General features: G+C 49.0%; 1 protein-coding gene across 1 annotated transcript; it reads left to right on the forward strand.

The window, feature by feature from the left end:
* The first annotated feature begins 537 nt into the window (after positions 1 to 537).
* Positions 538 to 26,355, forward strand: UQCC2 (ubiquinol-cytochrome c reductase complex assembly factor 2). Its single transcript, XM_005891418.2, has 4 exons — positions 538 to 713; positions 22,020 to 22,094; positions 22,862 to 22,931; positions 26,176 to 26,355. Exons 1-4 carry the CDS (start codon positions 576 to 578, stop codon positions 26,301 to 26,303), a joined length of 411 nt encoding a protein of 136 aa, XP_005891480.2. The 5' UTR covers positions 538 to 575; the 3' UTR covers positions 26,304 to 26,355.
* The last annotated feature ends 128 nt before the right edge of the window (positions 26,356 to 26,483 follow it).

A 26,483-nucleotide genomic window follows, 5' to 3' on the forward strand; every position in this document is an offset into this window, starting at 1 on the left:
GAAAAGTGGCAGACTTGGGGAGGGGACCATCGGAAGGATACCAATAGGAGCTGGGGGGAAAGGGACGAGGGCTGAGGAGCACTCAGAGTCGTGGCAGAGAACCACGTGGTAGCGACAAGTACAGGGGGAGCGAGAAGGGCGGGGAGGGGGAGTGATGTGCGGGCTTCGAGCCACCTGTGCATGCCACGTGGTTAAGTTCAAACACATCTTCTTCGAACCTGTATTTACATGCAAAAATAATCAGTTACGCAAATTAGCAGAGGTCTCAGAGGAAGGTTATTTTAGTCTGGAGCTTGTGCAGTCATTGCAAAAGAAGAGCAAAGCTGTCCCTAGAATACTCCACGCCTGATTTGCCCCTGGGAGCTGGGCTAGTTCCTGGAGGAGGAACACGGAATTAACTTGCAAAGGCAAGCGAGCGGCGGCCCTCCCCTCAGAGTGGCAAGCGCGCCGCCCAGCGGCGCATGCTCGCTCGTCCCTCCCGGCCAGCCTCTTCGACAGCTAGCGACGCCTAGTGCGCAAGCGCCGTCTGTGCGCGCCGACTCCTCCCTCAGGGGCGGAGTCAAGCGGGGCCTAACATGGCGGCCAGCCGCTACCGGCGGTTTCTTAAGCTGTGTGAGGAATGGCCAGTGGACGAGACCAAACGGGGCCGGGACTTGGGCGCTTATCTGCGGCAGCGGGTAGCGCAGGCCTTTCGGGAGGGAGAGAACACCCAGGTGACCAGGCTGTGGGGCCCGCCTGCAGCGGGGAGGCGGTCGGGGCGAGGGGAGAGGAAGACGAGGCGGGGCGGGTCCACGAGCGGGCCGGCGGCGGGCCTGCGCATGCGCGCGCCTTTGCTGCCCGGGCGCACGTGCGTGGGAGCCCCCTAACGCCCAGAGGCCCCGCGGAGAGCGGGCATCCTGTCTTCTGTTGGGCGCTTTCACCCGGCTGCACTTTGCAGGCTCATAAAGAAGCTTTTTAAAATCCTGTAGCCTGGGACCGTTCGACCTTACTGAATCAAAGTCTCTAGGGCTTCTGTTTTTAAACACTCTCGATGACTCAGGGTCCAGCCAGGTTGTCCCACGGCACCAGCCTTAGGTGATGACAATCATAGGCTTGTTGCTCCCCTGACACAATCCCAGTACCTCTGAGTGTTGTTCAGTGACTGAGCTGTTGTCCAAGGACCTCCGCAGGACGCCCGCTAAGTCTTGGTGTGTCTCCTGGGCCCCCCTAACCCGTGCAGCACGTTTGAGCCCTCACGCTCTGCCCCTGTGTGTGAGTAGTGGACCTGTGTTCTTGCTGTCCTCCAGGTCAGTGCTGCGGCTCTGGGATTTGTTCATTCACATAGCACGTGCTTATGGAGCACCAGTTATGTGCCAGGAACTGCCAGGTGCTGGGGAGACAGCAGTTAATTAGATGAGGTCCCACCCACTTGAAATTTGTTCACGTCCTAGTTCAGGACTCAGTAAGCAAGTAGACATACCTAGGACAGTCTAGATGAGTACTGTGATGGGTATGAGACAGAGTACCATGGTGAAAGGGTAATTTTGGGTATGATAGATAAAGCCTTACTGAGGAGGTGAGACAGATGAGGCCTAAGGGAAGACGATGAGCCAACAGTGAAGACACCTGGTGTTCTTTCAGGCCGTGCAAAGGTCCTGAGGCAGGAAGCAGAAAAGAAAGCCCAAGTGGCTGAAGGGTAGTGAGTGAAATGGCATTTGCTAAGACGTGTGAGTCAGAAGAAGACAAGAGCCAGGCATCATAGGGTGTTCTAGGCAGGCTCTGGTTAGGAGTTGGATTTAATCATAAATACCAGAGAAAAGCTATTCTGGAGGCTTAGTCAGCCGACTGATGTAACCTAATGTACTCTTTTTTTTTTTTAAGACCACTCTGGTTGTATCAGTGAATGGTTTATAGGGAGGCAAGAATAGGAACAGCTGGAGAGGAGGCTCCTCTAGTAGCCCAGACAGGAAATGGTGGTGGCTTGGATATAAGATGACAGCACAGGAGATGGAAGTGGCCAGATTGGGGTTGCAATGTGAAGGTTGTATCAGCAGGGCTTTTTGATGTATTACATGTAGGGTAAAGGGGAAGAGGAACCAAGGATAGAATGTTTTGTCCTGAGCTACTTGGGTGCAGGGTGGTGCTATTTATTGAGCTGAGGAAGAAGCAAGATAAGGAGCAGGTGGGGTATGGGAAGAGCATCCTGAATTTGGTGTTCGACGTGTTTAACTTGAGATCTGAAGTGGATTTACTTCCAAGTGCAAATGTCAAGTTGACAGTGGGATATTTGAGCCTGGGGCTCAGGCAAGAGGTCAGATACATGAGATGTGATAGGTATGTACACACACATTCTGAAGAAATGACTTTTTTGAAATTTGGCCACAACCTGTCAAAGCAGGAACGTTGCCTTTTTTGAACTTAGCCCAGCCCAAAGCCAAGCCAGCCTCCCTGATGGAACAGGAACAACGTGCCCAGGGGCATGACAGGAACCAAGTGCTGACCGGGTGGTGGGCGTGGACGGGATGTCTGGTTCAGGGCTTCGGGAATGGGGTGAGGGTCCCACAACAATGAGGGCCTTCACACTTCCTACAGTGGTCTTCACTGGCCCAGAGTATAAAGATCTTGAAGGCAGGAGTCATAACTGTTCCCAGCTCTGCGAATCCCATGGTCTTTCTAGGGCTCTGCACCCTGTGTGTTTTCAGTGTGAGCTTCCCGAGAATAGAGCCAGTGCTATTTTTATCTTTCTCCCCAGAGCGTCTAGCATAGTTCCTGGCACATAAAAGACACTCAGTAAATGAATGAATGGGTAAATAAATTATGATTATGGCTCATGAGACAAAAATCATTTGAATGTAGCTGCAGATGTAGCAGATCTAGATGGAGAGAAGTAGTGAAGAGTGAGATGGGAGTATTTCTGTGTCCTGAGAGGTGAGAATTAATTTGAGAGCTCACTCTGTGGGGAACTGCAGGAATGGCAGAAGAGGGACAGAACCTGGTCCTTACCACCAGGGAGGTTACAGTTGGGCAGGCACCTGACTTAACTCTGATGAAATTCGAGTGGTGAAACCAGCCAGCAGAGAAGCTGCCAGAGGTTGGACCCTGGGAAGGTGAGATTCACCTACTTGACTGTTTAAGAAGAGCCAGAAAAGGAGGATTGAGCTTTCTTTTTTGGAGTTGTCATCCCTTGTCATCACTTAGGGAGACGGTTCTGAAGAGTAGAAGGCCCACACAGATTTGAGTCATGGCTGCAGATGGACTCATGGCTCAGTTGATGGTTCCCGAGCTGCTGATGAATGCGTCCCTGGTAGAGTGAACCGGTGCATCATGGTGGCAGCAGGCACATTACTCAGGACCACTGTCGTGGTCCCTCATCCTTCTGTCGCCTGAGAATGCTCCCAGGCTTAATAAATCTTTGCGGTAATTTTTAGAAGGAGCAGTCCCTTGCTGGAATTGAGAACAGCATTGAGTCACTCCCACTGACACCCCCGAATCATTTATAAAGACCTTGAGAAAGAAAGGTGGTTCATTAAACTGGCAGCCAGGGGCAGGCATTTGACCCAGTCAGCTGATCGTTGTGGATCTCCCCCTTGGTTTTGCCGATTGCTGGAAAGACAGGACCGGAGGGGGAGGCTCTCCTCTGCAGCGTGTATGTTCCCATAGAGGGGAGGGACAGGCAGTCCTGCTCTCGGCCTCGAGGCTCCCTGCACCTGAATGGTAACGCGGAACGCGTGCATGGCACACTTGTGCATGAGCTCATTTAGTCTAATCCTTAGTGCGGCTGAGGTGAGGTCACCACTGCTGTTCTCACTTTGCAAACAAATGAAATCAGAAAAGTGACCTATTTGGAGTTCCCTGGGAGTTAAGCGGCGGGACAGGGAGCGTGGTCTCCTTTGTGCCTGATCTTCCCTTAGCTCCCATTCCTCCCAAGTTATTTCTTCTTGTTAGAAAGGAGTCTTGTTCCCTGAACTTCAAGCCCTCCCTTCCCCTCGTTTCCTGCTCAAAACCTCTTTGGCCCATGGACAGTTTGGGCAAAGAATGAAACACCTCTCAGTTTACCCACCTGCATTTCTTTGGCCCAACCCCTGCCTCCCCAGTGTACATGGGGAAAGACCATCCTCAGGTGGGACAGGAGCACAGAAAAGCCAGAGCCCCTAGAAAGCAAATTAATCCTTCAGACCCCAAGCCAGAGCACAAAAATAGCTGCCTCCACTTATCCCCCTGCAGCTTGCCCTCTGGGGAATCTCATGGTCCACTCCACCCTCAGCCCACCAAGAGGGAGGGGTTGGTGGGAAGAGAGAACACTGCTTAACACCTCTTTCATCCTCCGTTCTATTGTGCAGTTTTTTAGAGTTAATGTTTATGGATTTTGCCTCCTTTCAATCCAGTTTCCTTAAGATAGTGCACGTTCCCTGTAGCACCAAGAGATTAATAAAAGAATCACAACACGGGAGAAGGTGGCAAAACAACAGTAATTGTTGACTTAAGTACAGGGGAAGGCGCCAGCCCTTCTAATGAGTTCATTAGGTGCACAGGCGGCTTCCTGGCAGCGCCCACTTAACTAGAATGGGGCTCAACTCGGAGGAGCCACCCAGGAAGGGGCTCACCCACCAGGGAGTTCTTCTATTAAATACCCAAATTGAAATAATAGCAGCTCCGTTTGAAAGGAGTTGAACTTTTGGGGGGTGGCAGTACTGTAGGAAGTACGTCCAGCTCCTCAGCGGGGGAACTGAAAAGGTTTTCTCTCCTGTTTTCTCAGTCATCCAGTCAAGGCCTGGGTCTGTGGCTCAGCGTGGCGTCTGCTGGCACGTGCCACCATCCAGCGTCGCCCACCGTGTGGCTCCTCTGTAGTGACTGAGGCATGACCTGAGGGCGGATTGTGCTATTTTTTAGTTGTAATATTGAGCCCACTGCAAAGCAGCCGTTGTGAAGAGAATCAGGCCTGAGGGAATGCAGGTATCTCCGTCTCTTTTTCTCCCCTAGTTCTGGATGGAGCTGGGGGGAGTTAAGGTAGCGTTTAGACCAAGGCATGGCAGTTTTCTAGGCGTGTTCAGAGATGTAGGTGCGCCCACTGGCGATCTAGACTGTCCGCCGCTGTCAGTGGGTCCCCCCTAGAGATCTGAGGGCCTGCCTGCTGCCTCCTGGACTAGTGCAGCTTGGTGAGGCTTTCACTCTTCTCTGATCGCCTGTGTCCCCCCCGGCACCGGACCCCAGCACCTGCTCCGGCCCAGCGAGGGCCTCTCCCCACTGCCCCCTAAACTGGCCGTAATGTAGTCAGTGCTTTTTGTCAAGTATAGTTGATTTGCAGTGCTGTTTGTTTCAGGTATATAGCAGAGTGATTCGGTTGTACGTATGGATGTTCCTTTTCAGATTCCTCTCCCTTATGAGTTATTACAAGATACTGAATATGGTTCCCTGTGCTGTGTAGTCATCCTTGTTCATCTGTTTTAGGTATAGTACTGTGTATCTGTTAATCCCAATCTAATTTGTCCTTTCCCTGCTTCCCCTTTGGTAAGCATAAGATTGTTTTCTATGTGGATGAGTCTGTTGTGTAAATAAGTTCATTTGTATCAATTTTAGATCCCACAGATAAGTGCTATTTGCCTTTCTGTGACTGACTTCACTTAGGGCGGTAATCTCTCAGTCCATCCATGGTGCTGCACACGGCAGTATTTCATTCTTTTTTATAGTATCGCATTGCATGTACGTACTGCATCTTCTCTACCCATTCCTCTGTTGATGCAATTAGGCTGCTTCCATGTCTTGGCTGCTGTGAACATGGGGTGCGTGTACCTTTTCTAATTAGAGTTCTAGTCTTTTCCAGATATATGCCTGGGAGTGGGATTGCTGAATCGTATGACAACTCTTTAGTTTTTTAGAAACTCTGTACTGTTCACCATAGTGGCTGAACCAGTTTGCCTTCCCACCAGGAGGAAGGAGGGCTCCCTTTTCTCCACCCTCTCCGGCATTTGTTGTTTGTAGGGTTTTTGATGATTGCCATTCTGACTCGTGTGAGGTAATCCCTTATTTCAGTTTTGATTTGCATTTCTCTTAATAATTAACGATGTTGAGCATCTTTTCATGTGCCTGTTGGCTATCTGTATTACTTCTTTGGAGAAATGTCTGTTTAGTCTTCCGCCCATTTTTCAGTTGGATTGTGTGTTTTTTTGTTGTTGAGTTGTATGAGCTGTTCTGTATATTTTAGAAATTAAGCCTTGTCAGTTGCATTGTTTGAACATATTTTCTCCCAGTCCATAGGTTGACTTTTCATTTTGTTACAGTTTCCTTTGCTTTGCAAAAGCTTGTAAGTTTGATTAGGTCCTGTTTATTTTTTCTTTTGCCTATGTCTGTTCTAGGAATTTTATAGTATCATGTCTTAGGTTTAACTTTTTAGTTAAATTTTATAGTATCATGTCTTAGGTTTAACTTTAAGCCATTTTGAGTTTCTTGTTGTGTGTGGTATGGGGAAGTAATCGAACGTCATTGATTTACAGGAGGCTGTGCAGCTTTCCCAACACCACTTGCTAAAGAGAGAATGTCTTTTCTCCATTCTGTATTGTTGCCTCCTTTGTAGAAGACTAATTGACCTGTGTATGGGTTTATTTCTGGGCTCTCTACTTTGTTCCACTGATGTATATGTCAGATTTTGTGCCAATACCATACTATTTTGATTACTGTAGCTTTGTGGTATTATTATCTGAAGGCAGGGAGGGTTATGCCTCCAGCTTTGTTCTTTTTCCCCAGGATTGCTTTGGCAATTCTGGGCCTTTTATGGTTAAAGATAAATTTTAGGATTATTCCAGTTTTGTGGAAAATATGAGTAATTCGATGGGGATTGTATTAAATCTGTAGATTGCTTTGGATAATATGGCCATTTTAACCATTTTAATTCTTCCAATGCAAGAGCATGGGATATATTTCCATTTCTTTGAATCATCTTCGGTTTCCTCTAACAGTGTTTTATAGTTCTCAGCGTATAAGTCTTTCACTTCCTTGGTCAGGTTTATTCCTAGGATGTTTTTTGTTTTTCTGATGGTATTTTAAAAGGATTTTTTTTTTTTTTTTTCTGATGTTTCGTTGCGAGTGTAGAGAAACACAGTTGATTTCTGTACATTAAATCTTGTATCCTGCTTTGTTGTTGTCAGTCACTGAGTCGTGTCTGACTCTTTTACAACCCCATGGACTAGCCTGCCAGGCTACCCTTCCATGGGATTTCCCAGGCAAAAATAATGGAATGGGTTGCCATTTCCTTCTTCAGGGGATCTTCCCAACCCAAGGATGAAACCCACGGCTCCTGCATTGGCAGACGGATTCTTTAGCACTGAGCTGCCTGGGAAGCCCTACCTTGCTAATTTCATCTATTTGCTCTAAAAGTTGTTGGGTTGAATCTTATGGTTTTCTGTTTGGGGGATCATATAATCTTCATACAGTGACAGTTTTACCTCTTCCTTCTAATTTGGATACCTTTTATTTTCTTGTCTGATTGCTGTGACTAGGACTTCCAATATCATGTTGAATAGAAGTGGTGGGACTGGGCATCCTTGTCTTGTTCCAGGTTTTAGTGGGAACGCTTTCAGCTTTTCACTGTTGAGTATTGGTTGTGGGTTTGTCATAAGTAAACTTTGATTATATTGAGATATGTTCCCTCTATACCTTCTTTGATAGGAGTTTTTGATCATGAGTGGACACTGAATTTTATCACATGCTTTTTCTGCACCTATTGAGATGATCATGTGATTTTTATCTTTTGTTTATAGGGTGTATCACACTGATTTGCGTATGTTGAGCCATTCTTATTAACTTTGGATGAATACAACCTGATGATGGTGTACGATCCCTTTTATGTGTTACTGGATATGGTTTGCTAGTATTTTTTTTTTAATTAACTATTAATTTGTTTTTGGCTGCGCTGGGTCTTCGTTGCTGTGCATGGGCTTTCTCTGGTTTTGATGAGGAGGGAGTGCTCTCTGGTTGTAGCGTGTGGGCTTCTCACTGTGGTGGCTGTTCTTGTGAAGCACAGGCTCTAGAGCACATGAGGTTGCACATTTGCGGCACGTGGGCTCAGTCGTCGCGGTACACAGACTCTAAAGCACGCGGCTTCAGTAGGCGTGGCGCATAAGGTTAGTCGTCCCACAGCGTGTGGGATCTTCCCAGACCAGGGATTGAACCTGTGTCCCCTGCACTGGCAGGCAAATTCTCAACCACGAGACCATCAGGGAAGTCCTGCTGGGCTTCTGTTGAGAATTTTTACATCTATATTTATCAAAGATGTTGGCCTGTAGTTTTCTCTTTTGGTGGTGTCTTTGGTTTTAGTATCAGGGTGATGGTGGCTTCATAGAATGACTCTGGGAGTGTTCCCTCCTCTTCGGTCTCTTGGAAGAAGGATTTGAGAAGGAGCAGTATAAGTTCTTCTGTGTATGTTTGGTAGTATTCCCTAGTGAAGCCATCTGGCCCTGGACGTTTGTTTGCAGGGAGTTTTTTTATATTACAGCTTCCATTTCACTTCTAGTGATCAGTCTGTTCAAATTATCTGTTTCCTCTTGGGAACTCCCTGGTGGTCCAGTGGTTAGGACTTGGAGCTTTCACTGCCATGACCCAGGTCCAATCCCTGGTCTGGGAACTAAGATTCCAGAAGCCACACGGCACAACCAGAAAACAAAACAAATGACCTGTTTCTTGATGCAGTTTTGGTGGGCTGTATGTTTCTAGAAACATCCATTTCTTCTAGATTATCCAATTTGTTGGCAGATAATTGTTCATAGTATCCTCTCACAGCTTCTTATATCTTTATGATGTCAGTTATTTATCCTCTTTCATTTCTTATTTTCTTTGTTTGGGTCCCCTCTCTTTTCTTCTTGGTGAGCCTAGCCAGAGGTTTTCAGTCTCTTTTCTTCTGACTTTCGGTTTGCTTGTTCTCCTTCTTCTAATTCTTTTAACTGGTGTGTTGGATTATTTGATATTTTTCTTGTTTTTTTTGAGGAATGCCTTCATCACTGTGAACTTTCCACCAAGAATTGCTTTTGCCGTGTCCCATAGGCTTTGTCTGGTTGCATTTTCGTTGTCGTTTGTCTTAAGGTATGTTTTAATTTCCTCTTTGACTTTGTCATTGGCCCCTTGATTGTTCAGTACCCTGTTGTTTAGTCTCCATGTAATCTTTTTTTTTTTCCTCCCGTTTCTCTTTCTATGGTTGATTTCTTGTTTCATGCTGATACTGTCAGAAAAGATGCTTGGAATAATTTCTGTCCTCCTAAATTTGTTGAGGTTGTTTTATGTCCTAGTAAGTCATTGATCCTAAAAAATGTTCCACGTGCACTTGAATGTGTATTCTGATTTTTCGGATGTACTGTCCCGAAAATATCAATTAAGTCTGAGTGTTCTCTTGTCTCATTTAGGATCTCTGTTGCCTTATTGATTTTCTGTTTGGGAGATCTGTCCGTTGATGTCAGTTAGCTCAGTGGCTCAGTAGTGTCCGACTCTTTGCAACTCCATGGACACCAGGCCTCCCTGTCCATCACCAACTCACGGAGCTTGCTCAAACTCATGTGCATTGAGTTAGTGATGCCATCCAGCCATCTCATCCTCTGTCGTCCTCTTCTCCTCCTGCCCTCAATCCTTCCCAGCATTGGGGTCTTTTCCAGAGAGTCAGTTCTTCGCATCTGGTGACCAAAGTATTGGAGCTTCAGCTTCAGCTTCCAATGAGTATTCAGGGTTGATTTCCTTTAGGATTGACTGGTTGGATTTCCAAGGGACTTTCAAAGTCTCCTCCAACACCACAGTTCAAAAGCATTAGTTCTTCGGTGCTCAGCTTTCTTTATAGTCCAACTCTCACATCCATGCATGACTACTGGAAAAACCATAGTCAAAGCAGTAGCCTTGACTAGATGGACCTTTTTTGGCAGAGTAATGTCTCTGCTTTTTAATACGCTGTCTAGGTTGATCATAGCTTTTCTTCCAAGGAGCAAGCATCTTTTAATTTTATGGCTTCAGTTACCATCTGAAGTGATTTGGGAGCCCCAAAACATAAAGTCTCTCACTGTTTCCATTATTTCCTCATCTATTTGCCATGAATTGATGGGACCAGATGCCATGATCTTCATTTTCTGAATGTTGAGTTTTAAAACAACTTTTTCACTCTCTTGTTTCGCTTTCATCAAGAGGCTCTTTAGTTCTTCACCTTCTGGCACAAGGGTGGTGTCATCTGCATATCTGAGGTTATTGAGATTTCTCCCAGCAATCTTGATTCCAGCTTCTGCTTCATCCAGCCCAGCATATCGAATAATATACTCTGCATATAAGTTAAATAAGCATGGTGACAATATCAGCCTTGATGTACTCCTTTCCCAATTTGGAACCAGTCTGTTGTTCCATGTCCAGTTCTAACTGTTGCTTCTTGACCTGCATACAGATTTCTCAGGAGGCAGGTCAGGTGGTCTGGTATTCCCATCTGTTGAAGAATTTTCTACAGTTTGTTGTGATCCACACAGTCAAAGGCTTTGGTGTAGCCAATAAGGCTGAAGTAGATTTTTTCTGGAACTCTCTTGCTCTTTCGATGATCCAGCAGATGTTGGCAATTTGATCTGTGGTTCCTCTGCCTTTTCTAAATCCAGCTTGAACATCTGGAAGTTTACAGTTCATGTACTGTTGAAGCCTGACTTGAAGAATTTTGAGCATTACTTTGCTAGTGTGTGAGATGAGTGCAATTGTGCAGTAGTTTGAACCTTCTTTGGCATTGCCTTTCTTTGGGATTGGAATGAAAACTGATCTTTTCCAGTCCTGTGGCCACTGCTGAGTTTTCCAAATTTGCTGGCATATTGAATGCAGCACTTTCACAGCATCATCTTTAGGATTTGAAAGAGCTCAACTAGAATTCCATCATCTCCACTAGCTTTGTTCATAGTGATGCTTCCTAAGGCCCACTTGACTTCACATTCCAGGATGTCTGGCTCCGGGTGAATGATCACACCATCGTGATTATATGGGTCGTGAAGATCTTTTTTGTGCAGTTCTTCTGTGTATTCTTGCCACCTCTTCTTAATATCTTCTGCTTCTGTTAGATCCATACCATTTCTGTCCTTTATTGTACCCATCTTTGCATGAAATGTTCCCTTGGTATCTCTAATTTTCTTGAAGAGATCTCTAGTCTTTCCCATTCTATTGTTTTCCTCTATTTCTTTGCACTGATCACTGAGGAAGGCTTTCTTATCTCTTCTTGCTATTCTTTGGAACTCTGCATTCAAATGGGTATATCTTTCCTTTTCTCCTTTGCCTTTCACTTCTCTTCTTTTCTCAGCTGTTTATAAGGCCTCCTCAGACAGCCATTTTGCCTTTCTGCATTTCTTTTTCTTGAGAATGGTCTTGATCACTGCCTCCTGTACAATGTCACAAACCTCTGTCCATAGTTCTTCAGGCACTCTGTCTATCAGATCTAATCCATTGAATCTATTTCTCACTTCTACTGTATAATCATAAGGGATTTGATTTAGGTCATACCTGAATGGTCTAGTGGTTTTCCCTACTTTCTTCAATTTAAGTCTGAATTTTGCAATAAGAAGTTCATGATCTGAGCCGCAGTTAGCGCCTGGCCTTGTTTTTGCTGACTGTGTAGAGCTTCTCCATCTTTGGCTGCAAAGAATATAATCAGTCTGACTTCAGTATTGACCATCTGGTGATGTCCATGTGTAGAGTCTTTTCTTGTGAGGGTTTACTATGACCAGTGCGTTCTTTTGGCAAAACTGTGTTAGCCTTTGCCCTGCTTCGTTTTGTACTCCAAGGCCAAATTTGCCTGTTACTCCAGGTATCTCTTGACTTCCTACTTTTGCATCCCAGTCCCCTATAATGAAAAGGACATCGTTTTTGGGTGTTAGTTCTAGAAGGTCTTGTAGGTCTAATAGATCCGTTCAACTTCAGTTTCTTCAGCATTACTGGTTGATGTCAGAGGGGTGTTAAAATCTCTTGTTAGTATTGTATTCCCATCAGTTTCTCCCTTTATGTCTGATAGAATGTGTTTTATTTATTTAGGTGCTCCTGTATTGGGTTCATATATATTACTAAGTCAGAGAAGGCAGTGGCACCCCACTCCAGTACTGTTGCCTGGAAAATCCCATGGACAGAGTGGGACAGTCTGTGGTGATCCTTCGCCCTACAGTGGGTGTTTAGCATGTTGTAGGCTCTTGTTTTATTATCCAATCTGCCATTCTGTGTCTTTTGATCAGAGCATTTAGTCCATTGACATTTAAGGTAATTATCGATAGGTATGTGCTTATTGCCATTCTAAATCTCGTTTTCCTTTCTTTGTTCCTTTCTTTTTGTTTTTCCTTTTATGGTTTGATGATACCTGTTTGCTTTAGACCAGTAGTCGTATGAGCTCAAACGCATTAAAAACAAAAAATCCACACTTTCTTATTCCACTCTCCCAAGTAAGAATGATGTGATTTTAATGTCCTGTTTTACGTTTTCATGTTTATCCTTTTGTTGTTCATTGTGGTTATAATTGCTTTCACAAATTTTTTTTCTGTTTTTTTTTAATGTATGTTTTGGTTTATTTAAGTGATCTACAATCCTTTCATATATTTGCTGCTTCTATTGTGATTTTCCCTTTCCTCTAGGTTCTTGCTTCTCTTCTATTCAGAGAAGACCTTTCAATACTCTTTTCAGGATAGGTCTAAGTATTGCTGTATTCTTTTAGTTTTTGCTTGTCTGAGAGATCCATTCTCTCTCCTTCTATTTTAAATAATGATCTTGCTGGGTAGAGTACCCTAGGTTGCAGGTTTCTGCCTTTCAGGACTTTGACTATATCTTGCTGCTCCCTCTGGCCTGCAGAGTTTCTACAGAGAAATCAGCTGATACTTATGGGGGTTCCCTTGTAACTTTTTTGTTTTTCTCTTGCTGCCTTAAAGAGTTCTGTTTTTATCTTTAACTTTTGCCATTTTAATCATGGTCCTTCTTGGTGTAGGTCTGTTCGGGTCCATCCTGTTTGGAACCCTCTGTTCTTCCTGTACTTCGATATCTGTTTCCTTCTTCAGGTTTGGCAAGTTTTCAGCCATAATTTCTTTAACGTTCTTCTTCTGAAATCCTTATGCATAGATTGGCACGCTTTGTATCCCATAAGCTTTATATGTTGCTTTCATTTTTTTTTTTCCATTTGTCTTTCTCTCTGCCATTCTAACTGATTTCTGTTATTTTGCCTTGTTAACTAAAAAGATGTACGACGTGAGAGTTGCCAGTTGTGTTTCATTTGGGGCAAAATGAGGACTGCCAGGGGACGGCGCCTCGGAGAGCTCCAAGAGACTGCTGCAAAGAGGCGGTGGGGAAGGTCAGTATATAAGATTTTGGTGAAGAGGGGGTTCAGTGCAATTAAGTGCTTACTTTACAAAAGGTTTTCTGCTGGTCAGGAGGAGCTAATGTCACCATGAAGGGAGTTAGTGCTTTTCTAGATATGAAGAGATACAAGAGTTGGGATTGTGAAATCAGTTCCTGCAAACACCTTACTGTCTAGAGACCTGCTCCACCAGTTGCCCTGGAGCACAGAGTGCCCCCCTCTCCACCCTGAACTCCCCTCAGGGCGTGTGGAAGGCCAGCGGCTGCAGCAGCACGGGGTTCCGCCTCCACAGAGGCAGGCGGCAAAGGCCCGTGTTGCTGTTCAGTTGCTAGCAAATGCTCTTGGCAAATGCCAGTTTGTAGTTGACAGTCTTCCAGATCACTTATTCATTCTTCTGCATTACTTGGTTTGCTGTTTATTGCCTTTAGCTTAGTTTTCATCGGCAGTTGAGCTCTCTGATTTTGAGCGCTTCTTCTTTATGTTTGTTTCTGTTCAGTCCCTCAGTCGTGTCTGACTCTTTGTGACCCCGTAAGCTGCAGCAGCCAGGCCTCCCTGTCCTTCACCATCTCCCAGAGCTTGCTCAAACTCATGTCCATTGAGTCAGTGATACCATCCAACCATCTCATCCTGTTTCCCCCTTCTCCGCCTTCCTTTAATCTTTCCCAGCATCAGGGTTTTTTCCAGTGAGTCGGCTCTTCGCATCAGGTGGCCAGAGTATTGCAACTTCAGTTTCAGCATAAATCCTTCCAATAAATATTCAGGGTTGATTTCCTTTAGGACTGACTGGTTTGATCTCCTTGCTGTCCATGGGACTCTCAAGAGTTCTCCAGCACCACAGTTTAAAAGTCAATTCTTTAAAAGTCAATTCTTCGGCACTCAACTTTCTTTATAGTCCAACTCTAACATCTGTACCTGACTACTGGAAAAACCATGGCTTTGATTAGATGGACCTTTGTCGGCAAAGTGACGTCTCTGCTTTTTAATGTGCTGTCAAGGTTTGTCGTAGCTTCTCTTCCAAGGAGCAAGTGTTTTTTAATTTTGTGGCTGCAGTCCCTGTCCACAGTGATTTTGGAGCCCAAGGAAATAAAATCTGTCACTGTCTCTGTTGCAGGAAGGGGGACCACTTCCAGGGCCCCAAGTGGGCTCTTGTCTGACACTCAGAAATGAATTGTCCGAGGAGACACACGAGCTGACAAAGCAAGAGACTTTATTGGGAAGGGGCACCCGGGTGAGAGCAGTGGGGTGAGGGGACCCAGGGGAACAGCTCTGCCATGTGGCTCACAGCCTCTGGTTTTATGTGATGGGATTCGTTTCCGGGTTGTCTTTAGCCAATCATTCTGACTCAGAGTCCTTCCTGGTGGTGCACGCCTTGTTCAGCCAAGATGGATGCCAGCGAGAAGGATTCTGGGAGGCGGTTGGGCGCAGGTGTCCCTTCTTGACCTTTCCCGAACTTTCCCTGTTGATGGTGGCTCATTAGTTCCGTGCTCCTTACCAGGGCCTCGTGTCGTAAAACTGTGGTGCCTGGCCAGGGCGGGCAGTTTGAGTCAGTGCGCTTTCCCTAACAGTTCTGCTTTTCCCCCACCTGTTTGCCATGAAGACTGGACACCATAATCTTAGTTTTTGAATGTTGAGTTTTAAGCCAGCCTTTTCACTCTCCTCTTTCCCCCTCATCACGAGGCTTTTTAGTTCCTCTTCACTTTCTGCCATTGGAGTGGTATCACCTGCTCATCTAACACCGTGTGTTAGTCGCTCAGTCGTGTCTGATTCTTTGTGACCCCATGGACCGTAGTGTGCCAGGCTCCTCTGTCCAAGTGGTTCTCCAGGCAGGAATACTGGAGTGGGTTGCCATTTTATCTGAGGTGAGTTCCTTGTTACAGTCACCTGCATTTCTGTCGATCGCCTTTCTTAATTCCTTCACCGTTTCTTTACCTTTCTTTTGAACCCAGGATCTGGTAGACTGGAGAGGTGTGTTTCATTGTTTGTTCTTTTAGGGGATTTCTCTTGTTCTTATTGCTGAGAAAGGTTCCTCTGCTTTTTTATTTTACTTATATTACTGTGACTCTGAATCTAGGGAAAATGGTTATCTACTGTAATCATGAACAGCTGTTTTTGAATGGGAACACCCCTGTGTAGCCTGTGTGAGTCAAGTATGTTTGGTGTGAGGGCTGTTTTTGTTACAGATGCCTGCCGTGTCCACTCGCAGTGTGCTGGCCCGTGCCCCCTGATGGCAGTGTGGCTGATGTGGTGACCACAGCCTGCCCTGGATGCTGGGCAGGGCCTCCTCTTTGCTTTGTGCTTGTCACAGCCCTGTTAGGGGCAGGGTCTAACCCCCAATTGTTGCAGTAGAAGCCCCAAATCCAGTTGCAAGCTGTGGTGTGAGGTCAGTGGGACTGGCGTGCTCCCACTGGCAAAGGAGCTGCTGTGTGCTCCTCCCCAGGAGTTGTCTCCCTGGACACGTGTTCTGTGACATTTCCTGCCACCTGTTGTGCGTGCTCTCAAAGTACACTGTTGTTGGCACTGCCCTTGGCCCCACCTCTGCTGTGGGAATACCAGTAATCAGCTCAGATTTCAGCCCCGCTTCCCTGTATGTGTGCCCACAGCGTTTGTTATTGCTGGCACCAGACCTGCCCCAGCTAGGGGAGCGCCGGTAATCAGCTCAGATGTCCCCTGGATGCTGCTGCCGGCATAAATTTGCTGGTCGTTCAGCCTCCAGGAATCGGCTCAGATTTCAGCCCCGCCTCCACGTGTGGGCAATCCACTGGCACTTGCACACTCCCAGAGCTCAGAGGGGCAGAGCCGTGCCCACTGTGACACCCTGAGAACAAGGTTGCTGTGGCGGGCTCGTGCCATCCCCCTGCCCCCACGTTGAAGGGGTGGCTTCTGTGGCAGACCTAGGCTCTATCCTGACGTGCAGCCCCCGCCCTGCAACTGCAGCTCAGACCACACTGCAGGCCCTTTGGGCTGCCTCTGCACAGCCCAGGCGAGCCCTCTGAAGGCCCAGTGCCAGCCCTAGCCATTCTCCACGCCAGCAGGCGTGTGTCCGGGTGGCTGGGAAGTGCAGCAAGGGCGCCCGTGCTGTCTTGCTTGTCTCCCTCTTCCTGCCTTCCACAGGCCGGTGCTGCACTCTCCTCTGAGGCTCTCTGTCTTCCAGTGGGCCTCCCAGTCAGTGAAGGGGCTTCCCAGGGTGAGGGAACCTTTTTGCTTTGAAATGAAAGCTTCCTCCTGTCCTGATTCCTTTTATTTTTATTTTTTCATCCTATTCAGTTATGTGGTGATTGTTCTTACAGCTTTGGTTATACAAGATCTTCTGCCAGTGTTCAGTGGGTATTCTGTGAACTTGTTCCACATGGAGATATTTTTGATGTATTTGTGGGAGGAGATGAGCTCAACATCCTTCTATTCCGCCATCTTGATCTCTGCCCTCAGTGGGTATTTTTTTTGCCTGTGCTCAGTCTTTGTTGCCACTCAGGATTGTCTCTAGTTGCAGTGCACGGCCTCCTCGTTGCAGTGTCTTCTCTTTGCACTGAGCATGGGCTTTAGGGCATGTGGGGTTGTGGCGTGTGGGCTTGGGGGGTGTGGCGCGTGGTCTTCAGGATTTGTGGTGCATTGGCTCGGGGGTTATGGCGTGTGGTCTTCAGGTGTTGTGGTGCGTGGTCTTCAGGGGTTGTGGCACGTGGGCTCGTGGGTTGCGCGTGGTCTTTTCGGGGGTTGTGTGTGGACTCGGGATTGTGGCGCGTGGTCTTCAGGATTTGTGGTGCATTGGCTCGGGGGTTATGGCGTGTGATCTTCAGGTGTTGTGGCGCGTGGGCTCGGGGTTGTGGCGCGTGGGCTCGTGGGTTGCGCGTGGTCTTTTCGGGGGTTGTGGCGTGTGGACTCGGGATTGTGGCGCGTGGGCTCGTGGGTTGCGCGTGGTCTTTTCGGGGGTTGTGGCGCGTGGACTCGGGGTTGTGGCGCGTGGGCTTGTGGGTGGCGCATGGGCTCATGGGTTGTGCATGGTCTTTTTGGGGGTTGTGGCGTGTGGGCTCGTGGGTTGTACGTGGTCTTTTCGGGGGTTGTGGCACGTGGACTCGGGGTTGTGGCACGTGGGCTCGGGGGTTGTGGCGCGTGGGCTCGGGGTTGTGGTGCGTGGGCTCGTGGGTTGTGGCGCTTGATCTTCGGGGGTTCTGGCATGTGGGCTTAGGGGTTGCGACTCTCAGGCTGTGGAGCACAGGCTCACCAGTGTGGCGAACAGGCTCAGTCTCTCTCTGGCATGTGGGATCGTCCCAGATCAGAGATCTAACCTGTGTCTCTTGCATTGGCAGGTGGAAGAGCCACCAGAGAAGCCCCCTCAGTGGTTCTTAACCTTTGAGAACCTAGTGCCCTGTGGATGAAAGCGCAGACACAGGGCTTGTTAGCAGTCTGGTGGCTTCCCAGGCCTTGGAGCCACTTAAGCCCCTGGACCATCCTTGTCCCCCTGGTTTTTCAAGCCTCTTCCTCCCAGTCCCCCTGATCCCCATTCCACCGAGTCCAGCTCTGAAGTCTACTCTTCAAAGTGAGCGCCTCTGACTCTGTATCACTCTGAGCTGTCACTGCAGTGAAACCCAGGCCTTCCCTGCCACACCTGCCATGGGAACCAGGCCTCGTCACTAGCTTCTGCCATAACTCTGGCACTCAGTTACACTCTGTCCTGGTCATTTTTTATTTTTATTGTGTGTGTATCTTGTCTCAGCTTGATTGTCAGCTTCTCTGGAGCTGAGGCTGGGTCTTTATGTCCCCTGGCAGCCGCCTAGCAGAGCACTCTACATAGTAGGTGCTCAAGAGAGATTTTTACTTGAACTCAAGGGAAAAGACTCCCATAACAGAATGAACTCATTTCAGAAGTTCATTACCAAGTCGTGGAAACCTTGTTTCATAGATCCTCCTGGACCGAATCCAGCCCTACCTTAATTAGCAAAGCAATCTGCAGCGCCCTTTCCCAAAAGTGCTTATGCGTCCCTTTGTGGGGCCGCTGTACCAACTGCTGTCACCACCCAAAACTCAATTTGAAAATCGAAATCAGTGCCTGCGGCAACGATGTAGATTTGTATGTATAAAAGTTTAATATGGTAAAGAGAAATTTACTGACGACTGAGCAGGGGAAATGCAAAAGGAGCGAGAATAGAGCCGTAAAGGACCCTTTGTCAGTTGAACATCTATTTTATTCACATTTAGGGAGCAGAGCTGAATTTTTCACAATATCCCTTGCTGCCTTTTTCAAACCCAGTGCTGCTATTAGTCCTAAAATGTCCGTAATCTCATTAGGTGTGAATGCAAAATCAGGTAATTTAAAGCTTGTATATGAGAATGTTTCTTAAAGTGCACAGTACACTTCATCAGGGAAAACTGTTTTAGAATTCAGTGTTTGTGCTGGAATCTGTGAATAAAGTGTAGGATGTAGGTATGTGGCAAGGCTTCTGGAATTAGAGAATTGTTTCTACTGATGTACTTTTAAGTAGTAAATAAGACTTATTTTGTAATTGCTGAGCTTGGGTTGGGTGTGACTAGAACCCCAGAATTGGCTGTGGTTCCATCTCTGCTTAGGCGGTAATAACTGGCCAGAAACTGCCATACCTCAGCTCCCATCACCTCCACTGAGCTACCTTTACGGCCTTGTATAGACACCTTCTGACCTCAAATGGGAAATTGAGTGACAAGTTCATTTTTTGGTGGTTGGTCATTTAGAGGTGATTGTCAGATTATTCAGTGAGCTCCAGACGTTATGGAAAGTGTCTGGGAGACTCTCTCTTTAATACTTAAAGGCTTTTGAAAGGTTGAAGGAACCCAGAGGGTCGCCTTGCTGTTTGAGCGGCGCACTGCAGGGTGACCCCTTCCTCTCTCTGTCCCTCCCCTCTGCTCTCCTGCTCTGCCAGAGGTGGGAAGCGCTGGGCAGCAAGGGGACCCCCTGCCCTCCCCCCAGGGTACAGAGGAGGTGGCTGAGCAGGCCTCCAGCCCCCGACACCATCGCACTCAGAGGAGGGGCAGGCGGGGACTCCTGGCGGGACCCTGAGGGCGAGGGTCTGGTGGGAGCTCAGACTGGGGAGGACGCAGCACGCCGGCGGTCTTTGCACGGCCGGGAGCCAGGCGGGGTGCTGGCCAGAGTCACACTGTAAGAGCTGGGTTGGGACAGTGGTCAGTGGTGCAGGAGCGAAAGGTCAGGACGCGGGGCCTGCAGGTGGGGGGCAGGTGCTGCAGGCGGCCACTCGCCTGGCAGACACAGGTTCGGTGCGTGATCTCCTCGGGGGTGACCGTGGAGCACTTGGGGCCCACTGAGAGCCATCAGGGTCAGGACTGGAGGATCGACTAGGGCCGGAGCGAAGCTTCGGGAGTCACTTCCGCCTCCAGCCACACCCCGCAGTCACACCAGCAGCGCTGATCCACTGCTGTCCCCTCAGCGTGGGCACGACCCGGCCCCGTGCCTGGGGAGCAGCCGTCCTGTGGGGACTACTGCCTGCCCCCGCCGGGGTCCTAGGTGGGTCTTCCTGGCTCCGCTAGTGGTGTCGGGGTGCCCTCCACACGCCCTCACTCCGCTGTCGCGGGGCTCATCCTGAAGGTTTCTCTTTCGCCTTGTAGGTGGTGCAGCGAAGGCCTGTGTCTGCTGTAACTGTTGACTGCTAATAGAAACCACCTTCGTTAGCATCCCAGGCCCTGAATTCAGAGCAGTCCACGCGTTACCTCACTTATCCTCACGTCACCCTCAGGAATAGGGAATATCGTTATCTTTTCTTCTAAAAGAAAGGTTAATTTGGCCAGTATGCTTCAAAAATGTCAATACAGGAAAGACAAAGAAAGGCTGAGGTGTCCTGGCTGCAAGAGAAGGAAATGTGGCAGGTAGTGCTGGAGGCGAGCCTGGGCCTAAAGTACTTTTTCCTACAAAGATTTTTACTGAGGCAGTTGACAGAGTTGGAATATGGACGCTGGGATAGATGGAAGTGTTGTGTCGGTGTTGAATGTCCTGAATTTGCTCATGGATCTGTGGTTATATGAGAGAATGTCGTCATTCTCAGGAAATTAAGTGTCAGGAGAGAGAGGATTTGCCCAATACCCCAGAGCTCCTAAGGACCGGATCCAGACACGGTGGTTTGACCCGCTGCTGCCCACAGCCACGGCCGCCTGCTCCAGCCTGGGCCGGGCACACCGGAGTTCTCGTCAGTTTAGAAGTGAACACACCCATCCAGTTGCCTTGTGACAGTCTACACGGTCGTCGCTGGAAGTCTGGCTGCTGTTACCCTTTTTCCTTTTGCGCCTTCTGTTCATCTGGCGTCTCCCTGCCAAAGACAGAACGTTCAAAATGCTCTTCCCACAAAGTGCACGCTGCAGATTCTTTTCCAGCTGGACTTTCTCTGAAAGCGCTGCTTCGGGGAATCAGAACTCAGTCACCGGCCTCCTGTTTTTCCAGCCGTTCTTTCTTTTCAGCCCTTTAACCCCGATCCATTCAAACAGTGCCTTTGGTTAGTATTCAGCAAACACTGGCTGCCTCCTCAGCCCCTCACCTCTTCTCTTCTGATGTGGCTGCCTGGGCGTTGCACTGATAGGTGGCCTGAACCGGGGAATGGAGCGAGCAGAACTCGGTGGCAGATTGTCTTTTCTGTCTGCTGTAAAGTAGGGACGTTACCTGACGCGCACACGGAGGCAGAAGCAGAGCCGCCTTTCTAAAACACTTAACTGCTGACTTATTCATGTTCTTTCTTCTTCGAGAAAGGATTTAAGTTGGAAAAATCCATCATTTGAATTCTGGGAGAAAACATTGAAGAGAAAGTTTCATTCTGGGGAGCTTTCAGAATTCTTGGCAGAATAATACGAGGAACTGTAGCTAAATACTGGCAAAGGCAGAAGGAAGGGAAAACTAGGAAGAGGCGTGCAAGGGGAAAACCCGCGTCTCCTCCGTGTGTTGCCCTTCCTCCCTGGAATTCCCGGGGGGCCGCTGTCCTCCTCCGTCTGCAAGGCGTCCTGCGAGCGGGGCCCTGCCCTTCCTCACAGCAGCTGACTGACTCTCACTCTCGGTTCTCCTCAGTTCACCTGTCTCATCCTAAAACAAATTCAGCAGCTCCCTCCTCACCACAGATGAAAGTTCAGATGATTTTTTTTTTTTTTGGCCTTTCATAAGAGAATCTGTATTGTGAAGGCTTAACTCACAAAGCTCTCTTTTTCGTTCCCGTGCACGCTCAGGCCCACGGCCAGGCAGCCCGCTCTGAGGTGGCCGGCTCTGAGGCACAGGCTGCCCCTGCCTCCTGCCTGTGCACAGCGCCCCTCCACCGGGAAGGCCCGCTCCACCCTCCCCAGCGCCTGTGCCTTCTGCAGAACCCTGCTTAGCCCCACGTCCACCACCTGCTGACCACTGGGGCACGCGGGAACTCGCCTCCTCTGCCTTCTTGCGGCCCGCACTGCCCTCTGCGCTCCTGCCCACGTGGGATTTTACTGCAGTGCCTCCCACCTCGGTGGCTTGCTGATTCACGCATCACGGGTGCCCCACAAATGTTGATTTGCCAATTGAGTTTTTCGGCAGGTTGGGGGGTTGCTGAGGTGGAATCGTTATTCCAAAAGGGAGATTTCTAACAGCAGGACCTGTGGCCGAGAAGCAGCGCACAGCTGCAGGCCTGCTTCCCGGGAAGGCCTGACTTAGGTGGGGTCCTTCCTCAAGGTACCGGGTGCAGGCCGGGGTGCGGGCAGGGCCCGTTTGCTCACTCTCTCGGGCTTCTTTGTGTTTCAGGTTGTAGAGCCTGAGGCCTGTGATGAGATGTACGAGAGCTTGGCACGGCTCCATTCAAACTACTACAAACACAAGGTGAGTGGCCACAGGCTTCTCTGTCCCCAGCCCTCTGAGGAGACAGCCAGTAAGGGTGAGGGAAATCTGATTACATGATGTTTTGTGTAGAATTGTGGTTTTTCTACTTTCGAATGTAACTGGTAATTTCAACCAAGCCAACTAAGGCACTTGTTAGAGGCTTTTAGGTCACCTAAACGAAAGCTGTTTGTAATTTTTAAGAAAAGCCACGTTTTGTATGCCAGGGGGTGCTTCTGGGCGTGTCTGACAGCTGTTGGGTCTCACACAGATTTGCCCACCTCCTGCCACACTGGTGACAAAGTTGAGGTGACTGGGAAGTCCTGTCAGAAGACGCTGGGCCTCTCCTCAGCCCCAACGTGTCTGCTGTCAAATTCCACTGTGTTTCTTCCCCAGTCTTGAAAACTGTGCTAACTCCACAAATACACATGGCCTAGTCTGCATGAAAAGGGGATTTCTCCTAAATCCTCGTGACCCAAAGTGCGGTCTGGGAGCAGCAGCATGGCACTGCCCGGGGGCTGGTTAGAGACACGGACCAGCCCCTCCCAACCCAGCCTGGGTCTCCAGAGGCTCAGGCGCCTGCTGGCCTCAGAGCCGCCGCTCTGGACGGTGCTGGTGTGGCCTCCAGGTGGCGCTGCTCCCCTCTCTCTGGCCTCTGGACACCCAGGGCCTGTGAACTGCCCTTGAGAGCTTGCCTCTCTCCACGATGTGGGCCCTGGGTGTGCCATGGAACTAATCTCTTCCCCCTTCCTCTCTGCCCCTGTGACCAGTACCCTCGCCCCAGAGAAACAAGCTTCAGCGGCCTGTCCCTGGAAGAGTACAAGTTGATCCTGTCCACAGGTATGGGAAGCGCAGCTGCTGCTGTTTCTGGTTGGTTTGCAAATGGGTTTTTGAGTGGCCACGGGGAATCATCTAATAAGACAGCTGCGCCTGATGGAGAGTCTTGTGGAATAGCCCACAGAAGTTCTGAAGCTACAGGGCTCATGTTTTTTGGTCATAGAATATGGAGAAGGTCAAAGGCGTTATTTAAAAGAAGCAAATTTATCTTCAGAGCTTTTAAATTCAAGACTGGGCAGCAGGGAACAGGGGAATATGTATTTGCCAAATGGAAGTAGTTGAAATCAGGATGGAAGGAAAATTTTATTTTTATGGTCCTAAGAGGGCTTTATAAACAATGAGGGTTTTAATTAAAACAAAAAGCCATTCAGTGGACGTGTATGGGGACATGGGCTGCGGGTTAGATACGGGTTTAACTAGGTTTGTTTTGGAGTCCTTGACAGACCCTGATTAACAAGAAAGGAAATACCCTGCCTCGCCCAGCCCCTCCTTCTTCCCCGTCTCCATTGTCACCGGAGGGGCACGTGGCGGGTGGTGGCAGGGGGAGCCTGGGTTGAAACAGGCAGGTTCTGGAAAATTACTATTTTTATTGCCAAGGACGCCGCATATAAAAATAGGCTAACCTTCTCTGGGAGGGCATGGCCCTGAAGCATTTGCCTTCTGGTACTCTAGAAATTTCTGTTTCCTATTTCTCTGGTATCCTTCAGCCACTAAGGTTTGAGGATTTAGGCTTCCAGAAAACTCTTAGCCTTCTGAACAGATTAAAACCTGGTGGTGTCATCTGCCATTGTGTGTTGACCCTGATCCTATTTTTATTACAGTACTCTCTGAAAAACTGGGGTAAAGATACTTTGGCCAGGCAGAATTACTTTATTGGCAATTTTATGTATATCCAAGTGAATATACCCCCATGTCTCCAGGCCCATGTAATTACAAGCTTCGATGCACAGTGTTATTGTGAGGACCCTAAAGAGTTGAAGCAAAGTTTGAACTTGAAATCAGAACAGAAAGGAGCTCTAGAGGCTCAGCCTCTGCCCTTTGTTAGCCCTCGGGACGCTGGGTTGGGGAAACGGGGATGCCAAGAAGGGGAGGCGCGAGACCCCCCAGCCGGCTGTGCTGCAGCTTGTCCTGGACGGCGGGGACGGCGGGGAGCTCAGCCGTAGGAAACCAGCTGATGATGAGCTCTCACAGCAAGCAAGCCTCATGTTTTTGTTGCGACTCTGGAATCAGGTTACGGACTGTCTCCTCTGGCAGGGCAGGAGAGCGCCTTGCGCTGTCTGTAGTGAGGGTCTGAGGGTCTGGCAGCGCTGAAATGTGGCCGCCATGTCGGTCCCGAGTGTGCCCACCCTGGTGTGGGGTCCCGGAGTCTCTGAAGGAGCATCAGGGGTTGTTGGGACAGGGAGCCCACGGCATCCCGTTTTGTGCCCCACGAGGCAGCCTGGACTTCTGGAAAAGTCGGGGTAGGATGCTGGTGCAGGTCCTAATTTAGTCGAGAGTCCACTGACAATAATTGTAATCATGTTAAGTGTTCTTGCCTTGAGAATCCCAGGGACGGGGGAGCCTGGTGGGCGGCCGTCTATGGGGTCGCACAGAGTCGGACACGACTGAAGTGACTTAGCAGCAGCAGCAACAGCAAGTTACCTTTTTGTTCAGAACAGCTATTCTTTTTTCTCCATAAGTTTCATTAAGAGATGGAAATCCAGGCTATGAAAATTAATGTGAAAATCTAAATTTAAAATATAAGTAAAATTAGGTATCATAGAACTTTAGCCCTGGAGGGACTTTAGACCAGTGGTTCTCGACTAGGATGTGATTTTGCCTTGCAGGGAAACTCTGGTAGCGTCTGGAGACCATGTTAGTTGTCAGGCTTGGCAGGAAGGGGCAGTTTGCTACTGCCATCCGGTGGGTCAAGGCTGAGATGCTGCCACAGCGCCAGGTCTGCCCTGCAACAAAGAGCCACCTGGCCCTAAACCTTGCTGGTGCTAAGACAGAAACCCTGCCCTGGTTGCTTAGGGGTGCGGAGGAGGGGTGGATGTGTTTCTAAGTGAAGGCCCCACTGGCTCTTGCTGCCTTCACGTCTGTGAAGATGGCTACCCTTCCTTGAATGTGGGCCAGGTGCCAAGTACATCACCTCCATTATTTCCTTTAAAGGTCACAACCTTTGGGGCTTCCCTGGTGGCTCAGCTGGTAAAGAATCCGCCTGCAATGCGGGAGACCTGGGTTCGATCCCTGGGTTGAGAGGATCCCCTGGAGAAGGGAACGGCTACCCACTCCAGTATTCTGGCCTGGAGAATTCCACGGACTGTATGTGGGGTCACAAAGAGTCGGACCCAACTGAGCAACTTTTCACTTTCACTGGTAGCTCAATGGTAAAGAATCCTCCTGTCAATGCAGAAGCAATGCGGGTTCAATCCCTGATCTTGGAAAATGCTCCGTGCCTCAGAGCAAGTAAGCCCGTGAGCCACAACTATTGAGCCTGTGCTCCAGAGCCAGTGAGCCTGAGAGCCAGTGCTCTGCTACAAGAGAAGCCCCCCAATGGGAAGCCTGCCGACTGCAACTAGAGAAAAGGCTGCACGGCAGTGAAGCCCCAGCACAGTCAGAAATCAATAAAATTATTACAAAAGACAGCTCCCAACTTTTGAGGAAGGTGTTTATGTCTCCACTTCACAGATGAGGAACCTGATTGCTTGAGGGGACCCAGTGTGGAAATGGTGGGTGGGGACGGGGGCCCAGGCCCAGCGCCCTCCTGGAGTCGAGGGTGTCCGCTCATCTCCGTGGTGTGGGTGAACGTAAGTGCCTGGGTTCAGACCCCGGCTCTGCCGCTTCCTGCCGTGGAGCCTGCTCAGGTTCCCTTACCCACTCTGCCTCAAGTCCCCACAGCTGTACAACGGAGACAGTCCCTGTGGCTCAGGTCGAGTTTTGTGACGAGCCTCAGGGTGCATGGGTTGCGAAGCTGACAACAGCAGTGCTGTGTCCTGGCTCAGGTGGGGCAGAGCGGGCCCTGCTTGGATGCTGCATGGGGACCATGTGAGCAGAGGCCGCTGTCAGGGCGCGGTCTCGGCACACCAGTGCTCGGCCACACTCGCGGTATTTGTCTGTTACCCTGCTTGGTTCGCTTCTCAGAAGTTGGGGCTGTGCACATCCTTTTTTCTGTGAAAAGAGGCATGCCTGTATGGCGAAAGCCCTTGACGCCAGCCTGTGTAATATTTTACACTTCACTTTTTTTTGTCGTCTTCTCCTTTTGCAGATACGTTGGATGAATTTAAGGAGATGAATAAAGGCACGTGGAAGAAGCTGCAGGAGAAGTTCGCCCCTGGGAGCCCCGAGGGGAAGCACACAGCCTGGGCGCGGGCCCTGCCACGCCCGCGCACCTAAGCGTGGGGTCTGTATGTTGCCACCGTCAATAAAACACCCTGATTTCCCCATCCTCATGGCTCGGGAGTCTCGTCTGGCCTTCACAGAAAGGAAGCCTTTGTTTCTCGAAAGAAAGCTGCAGCCTGAGAAGGGATGCAGGCTGAGCGCCCGCCCACCCGCCGGTCGGCTCGGCGTCCCTGG

This window comes from Bos mutus, chromosome 23, assembly GCF_027580195.1.
Source record: "Bos mutus isolate GX-2022 chromosome 23, NWIPB_WYAK_1.1, whole genome shotgun sequence".
Classification (NCBI taxonomy): domain Eukaryota; kingdom Metazoa; phylum Chordata; class Mammalia; order Artiodactyla; family Bovidae; genus Bos; species Bos mutus.

Excerpts from the sequence above, each read along its gene's own strand:
- UQCC2 (XM_005891418.2), top strand. The coding sequence starts at position 576 with ATGGCGGCCAGCCGCTACCGGCGGTTTCTTAAGCTGTGTGAGGAATGG. Across the intron at positions 22,095-22,861 it reads CAAACTACTACAAACACAAG|TACCCTCGCCCCAGAGAAAC; the intron begins GTGAGTGGCCAC and ends CCCTGTGACCAG. Across the intron at positions 22,932-26,175 it reads CAAGTTGATCCTGTCCACAG|ATACGTTGGATGAATTTAAG; the intron begins GTATGGGAAGCG and ends CTCCTTTTGCAG.